This window comes from Trichoplusia ni, chromosome 3 (genome assembly GCF_003590095.1).
Source record: "Trichoplusia ni isolate ovarian cell line Hi5 chromosome 3, tn1, whole genome shotgun sequence".
In the NCBI taxonomy this organism is placed as follows: domain Eukaryota; kingdom Metazoa; phylum Arthropoda; class Insecta; order Lepidoptera; family Noctuidae; genus Trichoplusia; species Trichoplusia ni.
This window is the reverse complement of record NC_039480.1, coordinates 12,566,981-12,594,398: the sequence shown is the minus strand read 5'-3', so window position 1 is coordinate 12,594,398 and position 27,418 is coordinate 12,566,981. Positions and strand designations below refer to the sequence as shown.

The 27,418-nt window shown below is 35.2% G+C and overlaps 1 protein-coding gene across 2 annotated transcripts in view; it reads left to right on the top strand.

Moving 5' to 3' along the window:
* Positions 1-27,418, top strand: part of LOC113491959 — a 135,818-nt gene that overhangs the window by 37,235 nt on the left and 71,165 nt on the right. Inside the window, exon 2 of one of the 2 annotated variants that reach the window (XM_026869181.1) lies at positions 5,650-6,357. In XM_026869181.1, the coding sequence (XP_026724982.1) occupies positions 5,720-6,357 (638 nt within the window). In that variant the 5' untranslated portion in view covers positions 5,650-5,719. Of the gene's footprint in view, positions 1-5,642; positions 6,358-27,418 lie in introns of those variants that run through there. The other variant, XM_026869182.1, reaches the window with a different exon arrangement.

Sequence of the window (27,418 nt, the reverse complement as noted above, 5' to 3'; positions counted from 1 at the left end):
AGTTCGTGACACTCGCTTGATATTCGCTAGCGTATTGTTATCTGGTTATATAATCACACATAGAAACATTCAGGCACTACAGGTCTTTGTTTGAAGTATCATTTGGTTGTTAAAACTAAATTACTTGGATTTAAATGACTTGATTATAAGGCTTTTGATATTCCATTATTACAAAGAGGCTTGTATAAGAATATACCGACTTTAACAAAAGAAAGATGGAATACTAAAATTGTGATAAAGATGGAGAGTCCGTAGTCTAAACTGTCAAGAAAGTTTAAAAAAGTCCTTGTAGTAAAAACAATATAAATAAAATATTTATAGCGATCTATACTACTCTATCAGTCCACAGCTTTGGTTGGACATAGCCGTTAAATAATGCTGGCATCGCAGAATTTTACAAAGTGAGAGTTTGTGAAAAATTGATGGGGATTAAGTTACTGGTTTGTGGCCGCTTCTGCAGTCGTGCTTATGACGATGGATTACGCCGACGTCAGCGGACCGACTGATAAATTACTTCATAATGCGTTAACTTGCTTTTGCGTACGTCATCGACGAATGTAAAACGAAAATTATAATGCGGGGTGTTACTTTTGGGGTGGCATATTTTTGACTGATATTAGGAAACGTAGTAAAATTTTAGACGGTGTTCCATGCATAGACGATCAAACGGGAATACTTCGATAAAAGAGTGCTAGGTTTAATGACAAAATCTTATGTTTCTTATTCTTTGTCTTTTTATTTCATCTCATCTCAGACTCAATACACCCTGAAATTATGATCCTTAATAAGTGAGGAGACATTTTTGGTGTAATTTTTGTAGCTTTTAACTTTTATCATCGAGATGAATAGACACAATAAAATTATTTAGATAATTCAAATCTTCGTATTTCAAAAAGTGTAACAGCGATGATATCGCTACAATTTAGGATGTAGTAATAGTACTGTAATAGAATTTAACTCATGAATGGACGAACTACTTAATATTACACAACGTTCAACAAAAAATATTACATAATCAAAAACAATTACTTTTGTACTCAATTGAATGTCTTATTAAAGCTGACAGGTATTCAGAGTGACGCCAAAGTGTTTGTGGATTAGTGTCCCCTCTAATTATAAGTAAGAGAAACTTGAAAGCCATGGGGCAAGACGCCGTGGGCAATGAAGTTTGCTTTCCGTCAAATGACCTTCGGTGAAAGCGTAACATTTGACCGATCTATACTTTTGAAACGATTATTTAGTCGCAGCCGATATGATTTCTATTTTGTCATAAGATTTTGATTGGCGTAATTAGCGACGTAATTCGTTAGTCACTTGTTTATTGTAATCGTTGTATTTACAGAAGATTATCGGATTGGTTGACATAGTTTAAGAACTTTCGATGGACGATCATTAAAGATTGAAATATAGGGGTATAGCCGGATAGGTAGACATTTATGTGCTTTATAAAATTTACTAAATGTTCCTACGTGTTCAAAATAAAAAATACTTCTCAATCGATTTTTAAACAGAAAATAAACAGTTTTATCAACATTCAACATTTTCTTTCTTTGACACATTTATCTGCTCTCACCGTTTTCTTTTTAATAGGACGTGTTGTTGACTGTTTCCTGAAATTTTAATTACTACACACGCTTTGATCTTATTTATTTCTGGATCGACCAGACGATCTGCTATGACATAAGACACCAAAACGTAGTCACCTTGTGGGACAAAATTAGCAATCAGTGTTTAATTTGATCGACGATAAAAACCAGCCAAGTGCGATTGGGACTTGCGATACTAAGGGTTCCATACAAATAGATCAAAGATAAACTACAAATTTGCAATAAGAGTCAACCACCAAATGCACACTCATACCAATCAGTGCTCAACCGATTTTTTTATTTTTTGTTAGTATAGCGTCTAAATAAACAAATTATCTGTGCAAAATTTCAGCTGTCTCCCTTTCACACGATTCATGGGCTTGGTGAAATATGGATAGACAGCGGAGATTGAGTCATAGAATCCCGTTTTTAACCTTAGGTACGGCATCCCAAAAACTATCGACCTCACTAAAACTAAAATTTTCGCTCACCAATTAAATCAATTAACACCAATAAATTGTTTCTATTCAATTTACTACAACCGGTAGTAATGGCCCACATCTCATATCAATTTGTTATAAAAAGTGAGAATTAATGTGAGGAAAAACGAGTTCTTTGGAAGCTAAACTAGGTGATCCTCGTCAGATAAACTAGTTCAGACAGTTCAGTCGGGGTAATACTTGTTTGCACTTAAATCAGGTTTGTCCGGTAATGAAAACTATTGTGCGGTTTGTAGGAGTGTATATTTTAGTTCCACTTTTTGTTGATACTGTATTTCATGTTAATTAATTATAATTGTAATTTATTTTTTTAGTCATTTTATTTGAATAACAGATGTTTGGACACAAATAAAAACCGGATTATTGCAAGTTGGAGTCCGAAACTAACGTAAAAAATATTCTTTCATATTCACAGTTTTAACTGTACCTACCTCATTTTTTCTGTATTATGGCGGAAACAGAAATACATATATCACGTGAGGAAATTTTAACTGTTTAAAGTTATCATGGTTCATTAAATTCATCCTGGTTACGAACAATCATAGGAAACCATTGAAACCAATTTACTAGCAAAATATGTTTTTAGCCTATTTTTACTAACTCCTCTGTTAGTATTTTGGTCTCGCACTTAACCGGTTCTTTACTCTTTGGGTATAGACATAATTCGAATACGCACATAGCTGTACGTGTAAGATAATTTCCGAAGCTTAACATTGTTCTTGTTGTAAACTGCATTATACACAACACACTAATTACTGTTATAACTTAATTATAGATTAATCCTCTTTATTCGCTTGAAAACACAATCAGTTGAGATGATTAAACGGAAGACGTTTGTAAAGTGTCAATGTTAATCGAAAGTTAATATTATTAATATAATAATAACTATGTGATATAACAGTATTCGAGTATTTTGCTTGCAGTTTCTGAAAGCATAAAATTTATGTTTAAAAAGAGTCATGAAGACTTATGGAGTTTCTTGCCGATTCTTCATCAAAAGAATGACACTTTGAAACCGCGCAACTAGAGTCATCATTGGAACGTTTTGAAGGTGGGAGTAAGATGTCACTCTACCCCGTAGTGCCTGTCTCGGTCTCGTTCCCTGGAAATGAGTTTTCATTTCTTCAAGATAGTAGCACTGTCAATTGTTTTGCAAACTTCTTGAAATGCCTTCACATTGATTGGATTTCGTAGAACGTTCAACGATGCTTCAGACTATCGGAAATTGAATTAAATTAGTACTGATACTAGTAATTCAGTTCTATTTTTGTTTATCCATCAATTTAAAACTGCATATGCCATGTGTAATCATCTGATACATTTGAAGTGAGTTCCAGTTGAATTCTTTCGCAACTATTTAAAGCAACGGAACAGTTATGTGACATAGACGGACGGACATATTGGGAGCTTATAGTATATGATTATTATGTGGTGGGAGGCGGTGGCGCCGAGCGGCCTTGGAGAAAGTGTATGAGTGCGGTTTCACCGCGGATCTTGTCTCAGCTACCGACCAGAAAGCCTACCACAACCTCTCAAAGAAATCTGATTGTGGTCGTGGAAGCGTGACAGCGCACTAGGTGTAAAGCGCTGTCTCTTTTCAGCACCTGCAATAATCTGATTCTAAAACAGTGGTACTCTCTCAGCTGATCTCCCCGACATACGTAACGAATGATATCGCCTTACGATGTTCAATTGTTTATCGCTTTTTGATAGGACATTGAATTTGGTATGCTGATTTCACTGGTGCATGGTATTAAAATTTTAATTCAATAAATGTTGAAATATTTTAAGCTTCTTTAAGTTATTAATTCTTTAATCGTAACTGCAAAAGATTTAGAAAGGCTTTTTGCCTTGAAAAAAGATCAAATAATAAGGATCCGTAGGAAATCTCACTTAAAGATGTCTTTAATACCCTTATTCCCCAAAGAAATAGAGACGGCATAAGATTCAGTGGTCTTATGCAAGTTCGGATGGTTAAGTGACTCTGCAAACACGATAACAGTAAACTACGACGTCAACAAGTCTAAAGTTTGAAGTATCGATTTTTTTTTAAATTTTATCAGCAAAATTGGTTCGAAAGTAACCTCCTTTATTCAAAGAGGAAATTGTTATTCTAAATTTAAATAACACAACATTGCAGTGTTTTGTTTTCTCGTGCAATTGATTTGTACAGGATGAAAAATAACGTTCTTTAAGAATGTTATTTTGTCAGAATTATTAAGTTACAAGCTCAACTTTTTCCGCTCGAAATATTAAAATTTCATAAAGTTTCCTCGGTATCCAGAGCTTATTCTTACATAAGAGCTTTGCTGCATAATATTAAGCGGCGTCGTGGTAAATCTCTATTCCTCAGAAGAGTTAGTACGAAAGGATTAAAGGAACCGTCGTAGGCAGCTATTATTTATGCAAATGTCCGAATCCCCGCGACAGTCGGATTTTCTTTTAGAAAATTGTGTGCGTGTTTTTTTTCACAAACGACTACTTTGGTCAAGATGCAAAGTATTAAGAGATTTACGGAGATGGAATAACTTGGAATAATGGGAGTTGCTTAGAGACCTACACTGTTGGTATATTTGAGATGATATAAATATAAGAGTAGTGTTGAGTTTAATTAAAATTAAATTAGAAGTAAGTCTTTCTTTTTACGTTTTTGGTTTTTACTTTAAATTTAGTTTACCTTGCACTCTTCTCAGTACAAGACTCAGTTATACCTACACAAAGACTTCGAAATGTAAATGCAAATCATACGGACTGTCGCTTACACAACTTCGTACACAACATTCAATAAATCTGCACGAAAAAAAGAAACTACAACACATTTACGTTTCACGAAGAACACTAACAACAGCAATGCAAAACCCAGGGAAAAGTTTCCAAAAGAAATGGCCAAAGTAAAATGATAAGAGGGCAACGTATGTACAGTAAGTGGAGCGAACACGTTATGTAAGACAGGGGCAGCCGACCGAACTTCAAACAGTCTTCAGATGCGAAGATAACGCGACTATTCTACAACTATTATACCGACACACGTAATGCTTGTAGAAATTAGAGTACACACTACTACATCGTCATTTTCCTATTATGTACGAGTGTAAGTAGGAAGTTATTAACTACTTCCTCAATTTAAATTAGTTGTCTCAAGATTATCGTTCTGTAAATTAGCTTCAGACTTAATTAGGAATGGTAATTAGTCTTGTTTATTTTGCAGTGTTGACAGAATTAGAGACTGTTATTTAACAAAAATGATTTGCATGGTTTTTGCTGGGAGTTTGTTCGGGTTAATGGAGATTGGTTGAAGTGACAACCCTGTTGACGCAAGTAAAATGTAGAGTCGAATCTTACTGTCATTGCGGTCAAGAATCTGACAATATTGTAGTATACTTCGGGATGCTTGTAAGTGAATAATTATGTAATCTTGTTCACCTTTCAAATGTATTTAATTTATAAAATAAGGTGTTCTAAATAAAAAAGTACAGTACTATATATTGCCCTGAAATGATCGTCTAATGACGTTTTTTGTTTTGTACTGAAAAAATGTTATTAATTTTGTTGTTATTGTCCAGCAGGTGGTGGGTGTCGTGGCGGCGGGTGGCGGGTGACGGCGCTGGCGCGGCTGCGGAGCGCGGTACCGAGATGAGCGTGGCGAGCGCGCCGCCTCCGTCCGCCGCCGAGGCGCTGTCCGCGCTGCTGTGGCAGCCCTACGAGTGCCGCTCACCGCCCCTCGCGCGCTCGCGCACCGACACCGCGCTGCACCGCGCGGGGGGCCCCCACGACCAGTCGCCTACCGGCGGTCGACATGCGCGCGCGTCAACCCGCGCCTACACCGATATGCGGCTGCCCGTGCCCGCGCCCGGCCTGCGCAAGTCGGACTCGGTCTCGGTGCGCGTCCCGGGCGAGCCGAGCCGACACAACGTGTCCAGTGTGAACGTGAACATAGTGGAAGTGCAGGATGCGCCGGTGAATGTGAACAGTGCCGTGCAGACCGAGCGGGAGCGGAGTGTGGCGAGTGCCGAGTGCCAGACGGAGGAGCCGGCGCGGCGGCGGCGCGTGCGGCGTGCGCGGGCGCCGCGGCCGCCCGAGCTGCTGGAGAACGTGCCGCCGCCGCCCTACAGCACGCTGCCGCCGCCGCCGCTGCCGCACCCCGTGCCGGTGCACCCGCCCGCGCCGCTGCTGGGCCCGCACCCGCCCGTGCACCCGCCAGTGCACCCACCCGTGCACCCACCAGTGCACCCGCCTGCACATCGATTCCCCTTTCAGCCGATTCCTCTAAGGTGAATACCAGCACTTTATTAATTACATTACCAATATGTAGAGGATTTACCAACCAGCCGAAAAAGGTCTCCAATCTCTAACCATAAATATTTACGGTTTCATAAAAAAAAAACACTCAAAGAGTTACAGTCGTACTTTACTTCAACAAGCGTTAACCAACCAAGAAGAACACTTAGATAAACATCTAGGCTAGTTAATTCCAACCATTGTTTGTCCGTAGAACATTACTTTTACCTAGTTTTACAATGCCTCGTCTATAACGTTACTGCAAGGACTTAATGAATAGTTTTTTTCTTTCATAAATCATATTAAACAACTGATTCAACACGTTTTTTGAAGGTTCAAAATTCGCGACAACATATGATTTGACAACAGAATCGTGCGTTGAAGTCTTTTGTTAACTTGCAATTTATTTACTCATACTCGTATAATAATTCGTATATACTTTCATAATATAAATAATAGTGGGTAAATCATTTCTAAGTACTTATATCACATTATAAATGTAATCATATTGTCTAAACACTTGAACCGGTATTACATAACCGTAAGTAATTATTATCACGTTGTAAAGATACGGAGTGTATAATAAGCGTTGCATAAAATGTACAATTTCAACCTTTTAGTGAATATTAGAGAATATTGGATTAAACCCAAACAGAAAGTTAGAATGAAAAGTAGAGCGAATCAGCGCCGGCGATGGCCTTGTAAACGAAAGCTGAGAATAAATTTCTATTCAATATATTGCTTTAAAACATAACAATTTAGCATTTCTAAACGAAGGTTGTCAGAAAATCTATACACATATGTATATATTTTTTTAATGTCTGTGTGTACTATTGAAAAAACCGTTGTAAACTAGGTACATGCATTTGAATGTTATATACCACACCCAACTATTTTTTTGTTATGGAGTAATAAATACCACTTTTATTTAAATTAAATGAAGTAATATTAGTTAAATTACATGCGCACGCAGTCGCCGCGTTATGAATAAAGTTGAATTTAGGTTATATAAAAGACAGATCGAAAGTTAGTGTTGTTCTTGATAATTGCTTTATGAGACACACAAATATTCAAAGAAACAATCGAGTCATTATTATTGTAAAAGAGAATTTGTTAGAAATTATTGTTATGAAAACATTGACACCCACGACATATAACAATGACTGTTGAATCAACTCAAATGTGTTGAGTTGTCTTTAGACATGCATTCTTCAATATAATGCAGTTCTTATAATTTCAAATTAACAGTACTTCAGGTTGTAACGAAGCAATACTTACATTCTTTTTTTTAACTGTGCCTAATAACTCTAAACGACTTCTTTTTATTAATGGATGTTTTTCATCTATTTACACGGTGGAAATATGAATACTAGTTCCAAATTTAAAAAAATACCTCTCTTCTCATATATAAAATTCCCGTGTCACGATGTTAGTTAACATACTCCTCCGAAACGGCTTAACCGATTTTTACCAATTTTATATGCGTATTCAGTAAGTCTGAGAATCGACTAACATCTATTTTTCATACCCCTAAGTGATAAGGGTTGCTCGCACTGAAACAAATATTTTATTATTTGGACGAAATTGTTTGGTTTTATTTTTTTTATAATATGGCATTAAAAATACATACAACTAGAAAAAAAAATCAGCAAAATAACGTTTGCTGGGTCAACTAGTATGTTCTAAAGTCTCTATTCATACGTAGGTATTTACTCATCGAAAATGTAGAGTCAACATTAAACTTACAGCCAAATAAAATTGATTTAAAATCATTTGACGTAGTAGTATTTAGTCGTAGGAGTATCAAGTACATTTTGGGCACTTTTTAATGCTGAATATAACCAAACTCTTTTCACAACAGATTTTTTTGCCAAACAAAAAAAGTATCGTGTTAGCATTAAACATTACAAGTCTTTTGAGAATATACTAACAACAGTGCGAACTGAAGTCCCTAATATCCAGAAACTAGTTCGGAACTAGAAACTATACTGTAATCTGTTACAGTGAAGTCCCTAGCGACACGAGTGAAGCTCTATAGTTGCGTTGTATGTTAATCTGCCTTTTACATTCAACTGAAAAAAATACTATGTTAGTACTAATAATGTTTTTGTTTGTTGTTGCGTTTAAGTGTTTATAAAACAATGCGTTGTTTAGCATACCGTTAGTAATCAACATTCATGATTACTTACAGTTTCGTATGGTATGTGCAGGAATGAAAATTAATTTTGTATTTAAAATCTATTTTACACTTTATTTATTAAAAAAAAGAGAAGAGGGATCAAATGTTGACGATACACAATTTTTCATCGTATCTCCTATCATTCGCTATTTATTAATCGGGATTGTCCCACTAGTTTCGCCAGTCCGAAACTAGTCGGACAATCTCGACTATATACAAAAACCATTGCATCATTTAAATTTGATTCGTCTTCATATACTATTTACCTATAAACATATAATATTGCAGAAGCGTCAATAATGTTATCATCACCGCCGTTCATTATAAGCTATTATTAATACGATAAGTAGTTAATCAATTGCCAATATAAATGATCTATACTGATGGAGTGATGTGGTATTTAGACCTTGATAATGCCAAGACCTACACAATATGGATTTCAAGGAAAAATAATGTAAACATGACTATACTCAGAATTTCGAAATGTATTCGGCCTTAGCGGTAGTTGTTACATCGCAAAATAACGAGAATTGGCACAACATAAGAACAACATCTAAGATAGACCTTTTTGTTAACAAATAAAGAAAAAGAAATTGTTTTCGTAAGTCCGACCAAGTTTAAAATCAGAAAACGCCTCCGAGGCGTGTGCGATTTCAAGACTAATGAGCCAGTCAAAAAACGATTTCTTTTTATTGTCGCCATCTCGACTTCCAATTCTATCGGGCAAACATTTCGAAACATAAATATTTTATTATGTACATACGACTACATACACACGGTATGTATTCGGTACACATGGGGCATGCGTAGTTGTTTTTTGTAATTGAAATTGTTTCGGTCATGCAACGCTCTGTAATGGATGCTAACTGGACTGGCCTCGTTATGTAAGCGGATTGTTTACACATATCAGACAAGGTCGGGCTACAGTTTTAAGGATTCAGTGTTGGCACATTAATTGCTGGCTGGAATGTTTTCTTTACAGTCTTTTTATACCTCGTATGGTCGATTTAACACGGTAGTTTCAGTGAGTTATTCATTTATTTTAATACTTGTGCTAGTAAGTCATGAGAGCATCGATTGTTTACCGTTTTGAACTATTCTATACTGAATCTTGAGAGAATTTTTGTCAGGGATTTTCTGTTCTTAAATTGCATTCTTATCTTAGTAAATTCTTTCTGACGAAAATATTAAAGAGACATAGTGACTGCAAATATTCCAACGAGCTTTTTTCTATATAATATTCCTTCATGGTAGTTTTAGAACGGGATAAACGCCAGTAACTGGAGGCTAGGCTTTAAACGAACTATACATAAAGTAACAGCCAGCAGACCTCTATTCTGAGCCTAGCTTTAGGCGTTGAACATTCAAAGGACTCGACTAAGCTTTAATCATTTAGACCACGTTACAACTACACTATGACATAAGCGAATATAGACCCACCATCAATTCAACATGGTGATCTAACGTCAATTATAAATCCATAATAATCAATTCAATTAAATACAACAAAGAAACTTGGCAGCCATTGTTATTGTGATTTTAATTACTTATTCCGTACACGCAATATTTGTTTATAATAAAACCGTCCACAAATTAATCACGGTGCTTGTTGAAACCGGTATTGTCATGTTGTTGATATAGCGATTTATTTAGTAGCAAATAGCAATATAAAAAGCTTAGCATAAATAATGTTTGTGGTATTAAACATGGTATCAAATGTGACATTTGCAATCAGTATATTTACTTCCTGAGTTTTTTCTTGTATGACATAGTGTAACCGTGGGATTAAATTTAAGATTTGAATATACTTTGTTCTCCTACAGAATACTTAATGGAACTTAACTTCGTATGTATTTGTCTCTTTGGCATTTGGTCATTTTTCGTTCTACACTATATTTATATCAGATTGGAATTGAAAACAGTAGAAATTGTCATAGAACCGATCAAGTGCGAGTCGGATACGCGACAGTAAAGGTTCCGTATAAATCTTCTAAAGATTAAAAAAACATTAATGATGGATTAACGTAATAAAACCTCTTTAAAAATATTATCGTTGATTAGAACTACACGACCAGTGACCACAAACGGCGATTAAATTTAAAAGAAAACCAGCCACCAGATGGCTTCGTAATAACTACTGAGAATAAACAGCAGAACAACCTCAGGTTCAGTATAACTATTATAAAAGAAAGTAATGTATTTCCAAGACTAGAAATCATAAAGCATTAGAGATTGAACGACTTGTTGCGGTTAAGTAAGATACTAGAATATCTATTAAAACGTGATTTTAAATGAAAAAGTTTCTTGGCAAATAAGTTTTGTAACATTTTAGGAAATACAAACTATAGTATAATTTCAAATATGAATACTTGTAATATTGTAAATCGTCGATTAGATTATTGTTAAGGTTTTTATTTCTTAGAGCATAAGGTTGAGTTTTGTAATTCATTATGTGCTAAACATAAAACTCGATAAAGTATGCCGTACTAATAGATGTGCTTTGTATATTCGGGAATTTATTTGTAGTATATAGAGTTTTTTTATGCCTAAAACATGAGTACAGGATTAAACAAAAGTAATAAATAGTTCTTAAATGCCTCAATGATTGGACTTGACGCTAAGAGCTATATTTTACAGATAACCTATATACTAAAGAAGAAACATTTGTAGTCCTTACAAGAATAGAACAAATTACTCGTTCTTAAAGAGTCCATTTTAAAACAAAAGTTCATTATTTTGTCCTTCAAGTGATGTAAATTAAATTAATTCCGGCAACAACATAAAGCGCAGCAATACATTTTGATGATTAAAATATAAAAAAGTGTTATTTCAAATTTAAAATTCATAATTTAGCTTTTTTATCACAGACCGTGGAATAAGATCACATTAGATGTAAACCTTCATACGTTTTTTCAGTCACCTAATTATGTACAATTCAGTAAAAGAATAAGATTATTATTTTATTACGCTTTTGAACAAAGAATCGTCGAGCACAAAATAAAAAACAGCAATAAAATTAAACTTCTCTTAAACGAAGCATCATTCATTTGTTTAAGGAAATGTAAAGGAAGCATAACATTCATTAGCATTAGGAAGTTGAAATAAAAAAAAGTTGTTAGATCGGCGTTATTGGTTGAAACAGTTCTCATTGTGGCCCACGGGTCTATGGAAACAGGTTTGAGGCACAGGCTGGAAAGTGGAGCCAAGACTGCATCGCGAGACATGGTATATGGAACATACATATTGTGTATACTATCCTATGTTGTAGCACATTGTATTATCAAAACTTGTAGTTGTATTTTGTTATGCTATTAAACCTCTTTGCACAATCATAAGTCCTGTATCTTAATTCAAACTTTAAAAAGTGCTGTCGCTACCTTAGGTGATTCTAGTTTTCGGTTTAAAATAATAATTCCTGTATCATATTTTCCATGTTCTATTTTTAAGGAGAACGGTGACAGTTAGGAATCGAACATTGGCGATAATATGAATTTGAATAGACTGGCTAAAAATAAAATTATTTAATTGATGGATGAGTATCAAAGGAGTAAATATGATGTAACAAAATGAGTGATGATGAGATTACACCCGGTACTGAGTATGTTTTCCATGTAAATAATAAGTGACAGGAACACAAAAAATAGGATTTAATGAAATTGGCTTCGAAGAGTGTTCTTAGTTCACAAAACTATTAATGATGTTACATAGTAGGCGAGTTAATCCTACCAGTAACCACAAAAACGAAAACATAAAAGTAAGCAATAAATAAACGGCAACAAGTAACATTAATAAAGCCAGTAAAATACTCGTTACAATTGATTAGAGAACGTTCGCTGATAATCTTATACGCGGTATTGATTGCTTTCAATCATATAGATTGCTTACATTGCGCCCCAGTTGCGAGATAGCTAGATAAAGGGGTATGGATAAACAGCTAAATGCAGAAATTATTTGTACAGTTTTTATGTATGTATTTGTCTTTGCAACTTACCAGTAAACACACTAGATGGCGTTGTACAATGGCACCTATCTTCTCGATTGCGCTAGGGTTTGGTTGGCAATGCTACGTAGAAGTAATCAGTGATCAACTTAATCATAATCTCAGAATTGTCTCGTTGTTTTCCATACGTTCCCAAGTTTTAAAACATTAAAAATAGAAAAAAAATTGTTTCGGTCGAAAATTATATTTAAGTGGTTGTTAGTTGTCATAAGATTACGCAATTCTTGAGAATGAGAAAGTAAAAAACAGTTGTTCGCATCACACGCGTGAGAAATATTTGTCAGTCCAAACAGGCGATCAAGTTGTTTTTGATTGTCACTTTCTTATAAATGTTAGTGATGAGTAGCTCTAGTCTAAGACATGAGTTCATTCTACATGAGTTAAAATGTTTAATCATAGCAGTATTGAGGGATTGGTTTTCACTTATCTAGACTCCTATGAATATAATTATTTATATCTTATAAATAATCCTTCCTGTACAGTTTCTCGTGGGAATTAAGCTCGAAGTATTTAATTTCGTAAACAACTGTATATTAATCGAGTCCTCATTGTGAAGGAAATCCTATTTCGAGAGAACTATTTTAATGTCTGTTAATTCCAATGTGGGTTGTCAACAATCGAATATAAATGAGTTGTTGTCTCAGTTTGTGCGTGTGTGTGTGTGTTCCACATCGTAACGAGGTCCGTGTAGGTCGCTCGCACACTACAAATGTAGGCCGATGCATCTCGGTACTGCGTATTTATTTATATCTCTACTTACGGTATTTATCATTGTTCTCTGTCAATCGGTTAATTATTCGACCGGTTCATAAAAACTAGTGCAATTATTTGCTTTAACGATCTACAGCTAACTGTTCTCGCTAAAATCGCTCCGCTGTTGCTAGTAAATAACATTTACTATAAGCATATGTTGATTGGCATGTTATCAATATTCTGTTTTTATGAAATCCTCTTTTCATATTTTGTGGCACTGAATTTCAATTTACTTTTTTCCCAATTTCGCACAATAGATTAACAATCCATCAGTATGACAATCGCCGTATTGTGCAGATGTTTTTTCACATAGAAACTACTTGTATGTATGTACATGTTATGTGTTTATCTGATATGTAATGGGCGTGTGGAAACCAAAGAAGCAACAATGTGCATCGCCATCTAAGTTTGTCAGGGCGAAGTTTGAACCAAGACTTGTGTGTATAGGGCCATGCCCCCGGCAAGTTCAGAGTTGTCTAAATGTTACGTCAAGACGTCAAACGAAAATAAACAGCAGTAAATTAATCAATTAATTAATACTGTTATTTGTGTTTGTATCAGTTTAAATTCCGCTTCTCTTTGGGACGGAATTATATTTATTTACACAACTGTCATGAGGGTTAATGTATATCTACAACTTTGTGTTTCGTTATTTGTTGAGAGAGAGCAATAAAACATTTAGGTGCCTACGTAGTTTTATTAGAAACGTGTCGTATATAAACGCCAGTTTTCACATTTATTGCTTTTTGTATTACATGTCGCAAGCGAAATGCTCTTTTGCTCAAGTAGTAAACAATTCTGTCCTCCAAACGTGGTTTGTCGGTCAATATCACTAAGCATTGCGAAACCCCGACGCGTGTGCAGTTGCGCGAAATGAACCTCTTTGCTACATCCGTGAATACACATTTTATTTCTTAACTCATTTGAATAACCTTAAGCCATGGGCAGTTTATCGCGGCTAAAATCATTAATTTTAATTTAATTTTTCGAAAACTGAACTAAATGTAGAACACTGAATAATTCTAATAGGTTCGTTGCCAAACAAATTAATCATTTTGGATAAAGAAATCCCCTGCACTATTTCTAGCGGTCGTCACTCCACGTGGCTTCTATTCCAAGATTCCACACTTCCTTGAATGTTGAGCTTACAAATAAATACTTGCACCTCGAGCGATGTTGGCGTTTTGCCAACATCCTAATGGCTCGGGCCTCGCGCCAAAGCCGCCAGAAAATCATCGGTATTGGAAACTAAACTTTGCGACTTGAAGTGGATTTACTTAATGTTCATATCGACAGTCCAACAATAACGTTTACAAGGTTAGAGGGCTCTTTTTGTTGGGAGAATGTAAAAGGCTTTTCTGCTTGTCGTTTTTCAAATTGTAATTCAATTTCTTTGATTGTATCACAATAGCGAGTGTTTGCGCTGGTGTGTTTGTGGCCCGAGTGCGCTCAAGATTGTGCACTCGGCTCGTGACTGAGGCGATCCGAACGGCCAATTACGAGTCGACTTCGGACGATGCTCGGCCCAGAGGCAATCCAATTTCCGAGTGCATTGTCCGTCTGTCCTCACAAATCTTATGCCATCTCTAATGTTTAGTAGCAAGTCTCTATCATATTTATGTGAGAAGGTTTGCGGCTACAATATGATATTAATTTAGATTTCGGTATCCACTTACCGCACTGTCTGAGAAGTTAGTTTAAATTGATTGAATTTAGGACAATTTCTTAATTATTTATTGGTATCATTGTCATTAAACAAATATTTTATGTTAGGAATTTTTCTCTCGCCTTGAACTTTTTTGTAAAGACCTTATGAATCTATTTTTTACAAAACGATTCGTCATCAAAAATGCCAACAAGTTCTAAATATATTTGAAAAAGATTAATATAAAAACTCTACATTAGTACAAAAGTTATTCGCCGACTATTTTGCGCTGCAATAGACCGGACAGTCAGTGTGGCAAGTTTGCGTAACACGAGTACGTATTGTATTGAACAAGATATAGATCATAACATAACGCAATGAGGTCTTATGTTACATTTCGAAAAGTTAGCACCAACCACGAAAATGAATTTATTTACATAAAAATGGAATGGAAAGTATACTTGACATTTGTATTTAAAAGTAATTTATGTTTTCAATCCACGGTTATTTTAAATCTTTACTAAGGTTAAAAATATGGAAAATCACAATTTGCGACCTATTAAAAGACTGTTAAAGATCAGTATATTCCAATAATTATAAAAGCTAATAAAACAATTAATATTTTATGAAACAATATTCGAAGTGGGTTCTATAACCGTTCATTATTTTAATTCTAGACAATTTCTATGAATTCTAAATTTTGCTTTACCAAACTGGGTTGTTAGAAGTGACGACAAATGAGACCGATGTATTCGATGAGTTTAGCCTGTAGCTGTGGCACGATCCGAGTCGGTACGGCATCGGTACGGTGAAAGTGCTCGGTGTTGAATGTCTTACCTCCTATCCAAGGCGAGTAAGTTAACGCTTTGTCAACTGTAATTGAATTCACAGATGGAATTCGGCGTCTAGAGAAGTGAATGTACTATATCCACATACATAAGTAGGCAACCAAGCTCCGTATCAGCACACATTCTGTTCAAAGTTGAATTACCTAAATACAAAAGTTTTGACATTTGAAGCATGTTACTCAATCATGAAACCAATTACGGAACTTGCTCTACGATATTTGCTGGTTATTTAAATGTTTGATGAACAAATAAATAGCCAATTTGATGTTTCACCTTTCAAATTTCAATTCTACAAAAGTTTTGGAGAACTCAACCACAAAAGTTATAGTTGCTTTGTGATTTATTTCATAGCAAAATAATTGCTTCAGAAACTCATTTGTGGCAGTGCACGAACTCTTGCAATATATACATTATGAGCAGAGCAGAGAATACTGGAACAGTTTCGGGCGATACAACCGGGATGGAACTGACTTATTAAGACAACATCGGCTTTGCTATACAACCTTATCCTCGGTATGAACATTCTCGTAAAACACCACGTGGAATAATTCTTACCCGACTTCGCAAAATACTTTTAGAAAGCGCCGGTTACAAGCGCTACCTGACCTGTTTTGAGTTTCATCGTACATCAAAGTAACTAGTAAATATTCATCTCAGTTCTTATGGTTTTTTATGGTTGTTGCCTAGTAATTATGTTGTTTAGGAACGGATTAGCGAGCCTTGGAACCAGTACTGTTACAATGAGGTAAATACAGGTAAACAAAACAAGGTTACTGATAAAAGAACTTATCAATGCCGGCCTCAACAGTCGACCTCACAATATAAAACTAGAAACGTGACTATTTGCTGTAATCTAATCCTTTTCAAGTAGTGACATCAATTCGATAAAGCTTTTACTCTACGTTGTGGTAGCATCGCATGCGTATCAAGTGTTTATTAGTTTTGCGCATTACGTCGATGTGTTTATGCCCGCGTATTTAGATCTGAATAGTTTGGAACACGCACTGTTCGTATCATTGCACGACTAATTGGACTTGTGTCGTTGTACCGCCGCACGCAATCCCAGCATTAACATGAAAATTGTCATAACACGGAACGTCGCTAATGTTTTGTAATTTAATGAATCGCCATAACAAACACTTATGTGTGTCTGTGCATATGCTATGCTAATTACCTTTTTACTATCCAGTTTATACGTTTCTTGGCATTACGTGTTAAATGTTAAGTAATGAACGTTATATTATTGGCATTTGAATAAATACCGGAATTACGAACTTGCCAAGACAATGAGATTAACATGAGGAAAATACAGTTGTTCCACTTTTGTGTAACATAATGATGAACAAAGCCATCAATTTGTTGCGCAAGAACTAACCGACTGAATAGAGATAGGTATAGCACACGTAACGTTTTTTGGTGTTATTTGGTCTCACTTTAAATAAGCGTTGCATAATAACGCATTAAAAACTTTCGTGTGTTATCTAAGTGTGGTGACGGACAGCCATGGGATCGTGACACACATTCTGAACGTATTCCTAACAAAGGAGTAAACCGATTAGTAATATTTACTCGTTTTGTAACAAACCAAGTGTCTAGTGTGTTTACATGTAAAACGTACTCACACATAATTAAAAATTGCTGAAATTGTATACGAGTTACAGGCTGTTTCGACACTCAATAAATATCAGCCAACGCTTGCAATTGACCTGATTGATACAAGATGTTTTACACGAGCCTATTGTTAAATAGAATTGCCTAAACAAGTTCGAGGACAAGTCCTACGTAGTGTTCAAAGTATTTAAATTGAGAGTATTGACTACCTCCAGCCTTGAAGGAACTACGTAGCAACAGACAAAGGCTATAAGGTACAGTCGAACAGACATATAACTAAGTTAATTTAAAAAAGAAACAGACGCTCGAAGTGATATTAAAAAGGCGTTTTATTGAGTAGATTTTGAAGAAGTCCTTGAAGAAAGTTAATTAAAATAGAATTAAGAGGACAATATTGAAATAGGTTTATTTGTATTGAATTACGTGTAACCAAATACTGTTTGTTGAAAATACTATTCAGACACGTTTGTTAGTGCTAAGGGGTCCTACAGGGATCAATCCTTTCCCTTTTATACCTATCGTCAATTCATACTTTTGGAGAGTCTCAATGAAGTATTTTGTCAAAATTTGAATAAAGCAAATATTGATTCCGAATTCCGAAATATTACGTGTAAATCGCACATAAACATAAACAGGATTTCTCTACTTGCCGAATAATAATACAAAAGCTTAGAATAAGGAAAAAGCTTGACTTTTATTCATAGGCTGTCATATTTTTGTTGTTGTGTACTCGGCGCGGATAAAATATAGACAGTTACCACGACACGGCTATTAATGTAAAAGCGACGAAAATTCTCGTTGCAATATCTTTCACGTTCATTCTCTAAGGTCATTATTTAAATTATCATCGTTCGGTTGTAATGACGGTCAGTTCGCCTCACGTATTGTATGCTCGCCTCTAATGTTCGTGAACCTTAACCTTTAGTTTAACGACTCCAAATGAAGGCACCGCGTTGCTTTTCTCTTAATTGATTGATTCGTGTTATTGTGTCTTAAGAGTACCAGAATTATGATGGATGAGTCAGATTTTCTTCTATAGGAATTTCAATACAGCTTTGTTATGCTTTTGAAATCTACACCTACACGATTTTTAACTATAATGTAGACATAATACGTCTGAGGAAAAGTACACCTCGGTATTCACTTTTTGACCTTTCACATTATATCCCTTTCTTTGTGTAGCTCGTGTTTTTGCATCGCAATAAATGTCACACGTGTTCACACCTATTGCTGTGGACAATGAGGAGAGAGAAATGGAATGGAACTAAACGAGAAAATGGAAATGAGGTTAATGCTAGGTCCAGATAACCCTAAACGGACGGGCATGTATGAAGAATGTGATAAGATCGAATGTAGCGTTACCGGTATGCCTGGCTCGTGGCGAGTACAACCCGCGGTCTGACAAACGCTTTGAGGAAACTAGTACGACTTTATGTGTACATGAGATTGCTATGCCCGAGATTGAACATAGCAGGCACACACATACACACAACATGCGCAGTTTGGAATAGAGACATGTATACATAATTGGATAACGAAACATTTAAGCTTCGAATATTTTTTAACTTTTTTGTTTTGGAACGTATATAACACAAGGCGTAATTATTCAATAGGCCAAGCACACTTTCTAATGTACATACTGATAAATGACTCGTTTTAAAACTATTTTCTTATTTGTAATTCCAACTTCGGCATTTCAAATGATAGGTAAGTAAATATTACCACAACTGTTAACAGTTGATTACTAAAACCTTATTAGGTAAGTAGGTTTAGATATGTATAGAAACCTCATTAGTCTCATTACCGTATTAGGTATCAACATTTTAGTTAACTTTACTTACTTCAAAGCAAACTTTCACTATTTTATCTGCAGGACCAGTTTTTTTATTATTATTCGTAAAAATATAAAAATGTTTAAGAAAGCTTCGATTGGAATTCGCATGCAAATGAGGCCGAACATTTTGGACAACGTCGTTTTGCTTGTGCAAAGTGAATTTGGTTCGTAAATAGCAAATTACTATTTCGGTACTCCAGAACTAGCAACTGCGCTAAATATAAGCATGTGCACGGAATGGTTTCCCGATAAACAAAAGCACGTCGGCTGGAACGCTGTTTTAAAACTGATTCCACTAGAGGCGTACCTAAATCTGTAGACCAGACCATGAGGCAAACTATGAGCATTCTGTTTTCAATAAAAACTCATTTCTTGCGATTGTTTCTTTCAATGTTAGTATAAGAGAAGACAATGCTTCCGAGTTCATGCATTTGGTAGATCGTATTTCGATCAGATCAACAGCCAAGCGGTACGACACTGACACGGATCCTGTTTAGCTGACATTTGGTTGAGCGACCTCGGTGCAACTGACCCACACGCTTGCACTTTACATTCTAACTCATATTAGCATAACTCTAATGGCACAGAAAATAAAGTCTAAAATCATTTGACATGTATAATAAGACCGCACCTCGTACCAAAAGCTAATCGTGCAATTTGTCTCTATGATGAAATCAGGTGCCTAGTCTTACTCGATTGTTAATGGGCGTTAATGATGTGTGTAACAAGGGCTGGTGTTAAAACAACTTGTTCGGAAATTCCAATTTCCGTAAAGGTGCTTGCTAGTTGCTACCTGGTTTCAGTTGTTTTCTGCAAATGGTCAATAAATCAGGATTGGTCGTTTTATTGCTTTCTCACTTCTTCGTGTGAAATTTTTAGTTTCCGCTAAGGGACTGTGTTGGGAAATTGTGGTAGACTAAAATAGTTCCCTGGATGTATTTCTGATACTGCTTGAGCGATAAGCGCTTTTAAAGATTCAGTAAGAATATTCATTTCGTTTAGGTTTAGACGTCTTAAAATTAATGCAATTGCCATTGGTAGGTCCGTTTTTGTAATTCGAATGAGGCGAAAAGGATATTGTTTTAAGATTTGATTAAACCATGAAATGAGTAAATTATTTTTTATCAAAATAAAGAAAAAATGGAGATATTATAAACAAATGGCTAACATTTTAACATTGGTATTACGTAATATTTGTCAACAAAGTAGGTCATAAGAAACATTAATAACAAGTTTCAAACGTATTTGGTAATGTAGGCGTACATATCTGTTTGTAATAAACAAATGCATCGTAATATGATATTTGTATGCGCATTCGATAATGCAAAGAGTACATTATGCTCGCTTTGATGATACCTCTGATGTTGTTTGAATCAAATAAACAGCGTCAGTATTGGAATACTAAGCATCGCCTTACATTAAAAACGAAAAACAACAACTTAATACAACCAGCGCAGTACATGAAAACGTTAAATAAAAAGAATATAAAGTACACTCTGCTATGAAGGCAACGCAAATAAATCGTAAACGGAAAAATAGTGGAGAGCCGAGAGCTTCATAAAGCGAGACGTATCAAAAGACATTATTCAGTATCGAATCACATCGATTCGAGAACGGTTTTAAAAACGGAATAAAACATGGCGGCCGCCTCGAGATTTCTATAGCGCTGTGACTTTGTTACCGTTGCAATGCCTCTAGTGGAGATTTATTATATTTTTGATTTATTTTGAAAGTAATGTATTGGTTTACAACAATTTCATGACGAATTAATAGCGATATTGTAAATTACCATTATTAAGTTTCAATATTTAAAACCATGTAAACTTAAGCTTGTCGCAGGCAAAAGCAACAAAAACCACAAAGTTTTTATGTATGTGTATTGTATAAGTTTAGAAAATCTACGTTCTGTTTTCAAAACTTGAATTCCCTGGCCGATTAACTTCTTTTTATTTATTTTTAATTTAGGCATTTGTTTTTTTTATTCTTGTCAACTTTCAATTTATGAGGAACACACGTACATTTTTAATTAAAGTTGTGTTATGCACCAATAGCTATTACTATTGTTCGTTTTAGTTTGTTATAAAATAATAGACTCGCACAGTCTATCATTTTATCGTGGGAATGTGTGGGAACGGAGTATTGACGACCCGTCGGGAGCCGGCCGGCTATCTCATCACCCAACGTTGTTTTGAACCCTCCCAAATATGAAATGGGCTTTGCTGCGACTGTCATCGTTGCTATGCATTCGCAATTACGGTCTATTGTTAGCTTAATGGCTGTTTTAATCAAGCTTGCAGCAGTTTCGTAACACTATCTTTTATGAAAACTGTTATTTTGGTCTTATACCCAATCTTGAAGCCTAAAATTATTATTATCTGGTAAAAAATCACTGAATATGTTTCTTAAAACTTACTACCTAAGGATCATACAACTTAAAAAAATACATTTGATTGAGGTTGATAGATTCAATTGTTTTCCTTGTCAGTTGACGGTAAGGTCTTAATATTACTACTATCAGTAGTAATGCTTGTTACAGGTACATCATATTTGATCTAATCACGTACCTTCCTATATCGCCTATTTCTAATTTGTCCTGACTATAAGACAACACTGTATTATGTAGAAACAACCATACCTATTCCAAATAATTGGTTTAATTAATAGGTGTAGTATTCATGTTAGTTCGGCCATTGTTCTGTTTTCCTTGTATGATGAACTTAATAATTTAGTGCCAAACAGGAAAATTAGTATTTATTCTTGAGTGCAAATCCACGATTTACCAGGAAAAATATTTTGCGGTCATGTTATTATAATGGACAAAATGTGTTCTATACCATATAGATATGAACCTAATTCATTTTTGTGGGAAAGTGTATTTTTATTTACTTGTATATTACTAATGGTTTTACGTCCTGCTGTGCACCGAATGTTGCCCTACCTAAGAACATAATGCGTCGTGTGTCTATAAATTTATGGCCATATTAATTGCGGGATCCCCGAACTATAGACGATGTCCCGGTTTTGAATTGCTTCTATTGTTTCCAAACAATTACTTTAATAATAAGGGCTGTTGATGAAGGGTGCGATATTGGATCTGAGAAACTAATACAAAGTTACTACGGTGTTGCTTTGTTTGCACGTTACTGCATTTGTTTTAATTGAAAATTAACAGCAGACCTATTTGGAACTGTTGTTAGAAGTTTGAAACTGATATTGATTCCTTTTCTTTGGTTTGCTAGAAACAATTAATATTTTTATTAGTTTGAACGTATTAAATTATAGACCGGCTAAGCACTAAGACTTCTCAGGTTAAGAGTTTGTATGTAAAATGGTAGGTAAGTGTAAAATTCATAACATCAAATCAGTTTAATACCAGTTCTGCATTAGGTGCGAATAATCCCACTAGGCGTATGTAATAACCATATACTCTGGGGACATAAGCCGTATGTAGTTTATCCCATGAATGTGTGGGGTCACGCCATAAGCTAGGGTGGTTTGGAGGTCACTGTCCATTGTTACGAACCCCAAACATATATTTTCTACTTTATTATTGTAAAGAAAATGGTTTCCCAAAAATGTTTTGTAGGGAAAAGTTGGGATGAGTATTTATGATTTTAAATTATTTGTGACTTAGAGCTTAAAAATATGTTAAGTACTCTGCTGTTCTTAAGAATGGATGAGTGGTAAAATAATACATCGCATGCGAGACCTAAAAAGCGCTTCACGGCTTTTTGAAAGTATGAATATAATAAAGATGAAACTTAGACCGGCATTGATTGACTGATTGATGTCATTGATTGACTGGCCTGAGAGTGCTAATACGATACATTACAAATATGTTCGTTTTTTATCAACCTGGACACTAAAATTTTTACCAAAATTACATCACCTTAATGCACCTTGTATGAAACCTCAACCTTACATTGTATATTTAGTGCGGCATCGACGGATAAAACTGTGAATCTGTTTTACATGTAGGAGTTCGGTCATTGCTGGTGACACGACTTTGGTCTTAATAAATAATGTCGGTCTCGGCGAGCGGTCGGGGTCGGCAGTATATTTCACCGACATGTATACTCTGGATTCAGTTTATTTGTAAACATTTGAACTGAATAAAATTTAACATATTATTGGTACACCTTTGAACTGACGTTCCTCAATTCGTTTTGGAAGATACTGATTTATTTTGGAAAAGTTCGCTTCAGGAATTGAAAGATGCTATAGACCATAATGAGCTTGAGTCACCATTTTAAACACAATATGTTTTTGAGCCCATAATTAGTGGCCTCCACTAATGATTGTTCTGAGTCTGGGTGTTTTGCGCATGTGACTTGAATGTTTGTAAAATCCTTTGCTACACAAGTGTTTCATTTCTTTGTTTTTGTGAAGGAGTCGATGAAACAAAAACTCTCACATAGTTTTTAGGCCCGAACTCCTCAGAGCTGGTGTTTAAAACAAGACTTGATATTACTTCAATGGAGTAAACAGCCATTGGCTATTTAATTCATTTCCTGCTTATATACAGGTAATTAAACAACGTCTATTTCCATCTACATAATTAGTTTCTATTTCAGTAATGCTCCTGCATGCATTAGGAATCAATTAGCAACATAATTATCGCTCAGACAGCCTCATTGATTAGTTAATCTATCCAATATTGAGCGTAAGATAGAGGAAAAATAAGTTACTTCTGTACTATAAAAACAAATAATAACTAATACATACTGGTAATAAGAAAATAATAATAAGTTAAAAAAAACGTCGTTTTCGAGTACACGGTAAGTACAAAACCCCATTCTAACCAAATAGTTTTAAAACTACATTGTAGAGCGGTCGCAGGTGCAGAAACCAGTTTCCGATATTTGGTTTGTATCCCGACCATCCCCTATGTATTGCGGGGTTCTGTATCAATGGGCTCTAATGACGTGGACACAGCCCTTTGTGGCCCTTTGCACCCCCGGCCCCCGCCCGCACCCTACCCCACCTATTTAGATTCAATGTACGAATTAAGCACATCCCCTCAATTCACACCTCGGCAAAATCTCAACTTTGCAGATACCTTGATTGATCAGTTGCGTTCCCTGGTCTCATGGATTCCAGTGTTATTTTTTTTATGTAATGATTATCCATGACGTACAATGTTTGAAAGAAGAACCGGTTAAATTTTATACCCATACGTATAAGTACGTGTAAAAGGATATGATTGAAATGAAGCACCTTTTTAAACAAAAACCAAAATTGCCAAAAATTTAATTGGATCTAACAAAAATATCCGCTGTTAAAAATTCATTGAGAATTCACTGATTCTATTCAAAACAGAATTCACTGTTGCTCTTAGTCAAAGTTGTTTTTGAATCACAAAAGTGGTATTTAAAGAAGACGAAAAATAGAAGCAGCATTTAAATGCAGTTTATTATCCTCTTCAGTCAGACCTTTTTAAGACATTAGTGCAGGACGGGATTCAAACCTGCGACCTTTGCCTTATCAGTTCTTAGTCATACCATTAGGCTTTAATGCTAGCAAACGTTAATAATTTGAACAGGACACTAGCATTGTATTAATAGTTCATAATACATTTGTAACTGTACATAACAGTGGATTGTTAATACACGGCGGTTTATTTGACTGATGGCGTTTGCACGTGTATATATTATAATGTAACAGAATAACATACTGCGCAGGATAATAATATTGCCACTGCACACCGCTAAACTAGCAATCGTGGGCATAATGTGACTCAAACAAGATATGATTCAGTGATGGTCAAAAGGTTTTGGTAAATATATATTCTTTGTAGACAAAAATAAACAGAAGCGGATCTATGAAGTAACTTTTGCATTCAGTATTATGTGGCAGGTCTGTTTGCTGTGTATGGACTTAGGTTTATCTTAACCAAGAATTCAATTAATTCATCATGCCCATTTGGGGTCGGCGCAACATGATGAACAATTTAAAAACAATTCTAAATTATACCGGAAAGAAATGCAATTTTTATACATTTTTGCAATTTCATCGAAAAGTTAATTTATTATGTTCTGCAGGTTCAATCTTCTCTCAATCGAATTGAGGTAGAGTTGGCACCCTGAAACCTGACACTAGCGCCAATCCGAGCAGCGGCACAAGTTGGAACTACATTCGAAAGAGTAGCTAACAATGCTTATAACACTGAATCTTGGTTCATTGTCATAGCACCATTTTAGGGTCGAATTGAAAATCGAATCAAATTCAAAAATAGAACAGAGAAGGTTTCAGTTTCCTTTTAACTTTATATTAGACCACTATTAGTATATATCATAAAGGTTTTAGCTCAGACAGTAAGAGCTTGGTATACACTACTAAGGTATACACTGCTCAGGTGGACACAATTCGTGGTCCCAAAATTGTATCCCACAGCAGTATCGGATATTAAAGGTGATGCTTAGACGGCAGTCACTCCACTATATTGGAGAATGTCGATGTGCTAGTGGTGCTCTCTCATGCGGCAAACCGTTTATCTGTTTCGGCTGTTGCTATACTAACTATAGCGGTTTTTACTGCAAACTGTCAACTAGATGCGCATGACGCGTGAAAGATAAACTCGTTGGTGATTTTAACGATATTTTAAAGACATAAGATTGTTTGATAGATGAGTTTGAATCTTTACTCGTCTGGGATTTGAGTTTGAAGCAGAATTGTTTTCTATTACACAACTGTTTTAAGCAAAACATTTTCTTAGGCTAGAACACTGGCAATTATACTGGAACACGGCATTTTTTAGCTTTGAAATCGAATTTTGTGAATAATCTACGTCACCTAACCCATTTGTTTTTTAATCCAACTCGCATTTAAGCGGTTTTATGGAACTGTATTAATTTATTATAATTATTATGTAATTTTGTATTTGATGGCCGACTGCATTTTAATACTGATTTCGCAACGAATAATTTAATTTAATATCAAGGTGACAATACATTAACATTTTGATTGAATAATTAACATTAGGCTGTCTCAGTATTGTAGAAAATTATTAATAGAAAATTTTAATTTACAAGCTGTAATAATCATAATATCAATGATATATTTTGATGTACTACACTATGCAATGCACTTATAACATTTAGTAATCTATATAAACTTCATAATAAAATCACCAAAAAAACTATAAGAGAAAACAAAATAGTTGCGAAACCCTGTTACAAGTAACCAAACCTTCGAATATTGCCAATAGAAACCCAAGGACATTGTTAACACTTGAAAAGGACAGAAAGTAGTCTAATGTATCAAAAGAGGGCAACTTTAAGTCGACTTCCATTTCTTCAAATAAGGTCCAATAGGGCACGGCTATTATTCCATGTCGGATGTGTTCAAATCTCGTTACGACCTGAATCCGAGGGTTATCCGGAACGGGAAATAACTTACAGTTTATTTACCCATCGAACGTATTTCTAATCTTCCTATAGAACAATATTTATTTTATAACATAAGGGATACTTTTGTATTATTCGATCTGCCCCAAAGTCGATATTATAATATTATGAAGCTGAAGAGTATGTTCGTTTATTTGAATGGAGGCGCTTACTTACTGAGGCATATATACCACCACGCTATGGTAAATAGGAGTAGATCAGTAATGAAATGTGTAAGAAAAACGGTGAGAAGATACGTGCACTCACATCATTTATAGCCTCGCGGTCAAAGTCGCGCGCGTAGTGTACAAACAAGAGTAGAAAGCTAACCAAAGAATCTGTACGAACTTGGGCCCGATGTTCAGATGTTTAAAAATGTCAAAGAGGTAAAACACGCTAACTGTCGTGCACATTTACTGTTAACAAATATAAAAACCATTATCGTAGAACATTGTGATTTCCAAACAGTACTAATAAAAGAAACACATAAAATCTGAAAATGTCAGTGAACGCATAAAACGACCTCGCTAATAACGCAATATTATTGGCCCGTGAAATTACAATGGGACATCATAAACATTAATTTCAGATAATTGTTATTTACTGTAAAACATGTTATTAATTTAAATAAAGAGAAAATGACTATAAACACGCTTAAATACGATTTTACGAACTGTATAAGATTAGGAATTTAGATAGATACCGTAGAATTCGGTAAACACCGCGGTCACGTGGTGTGCGCGTCGACGGACCGGTAGAAAGTAGCTTACCTCCTGTGCCACTCTTCATTCAACCACAT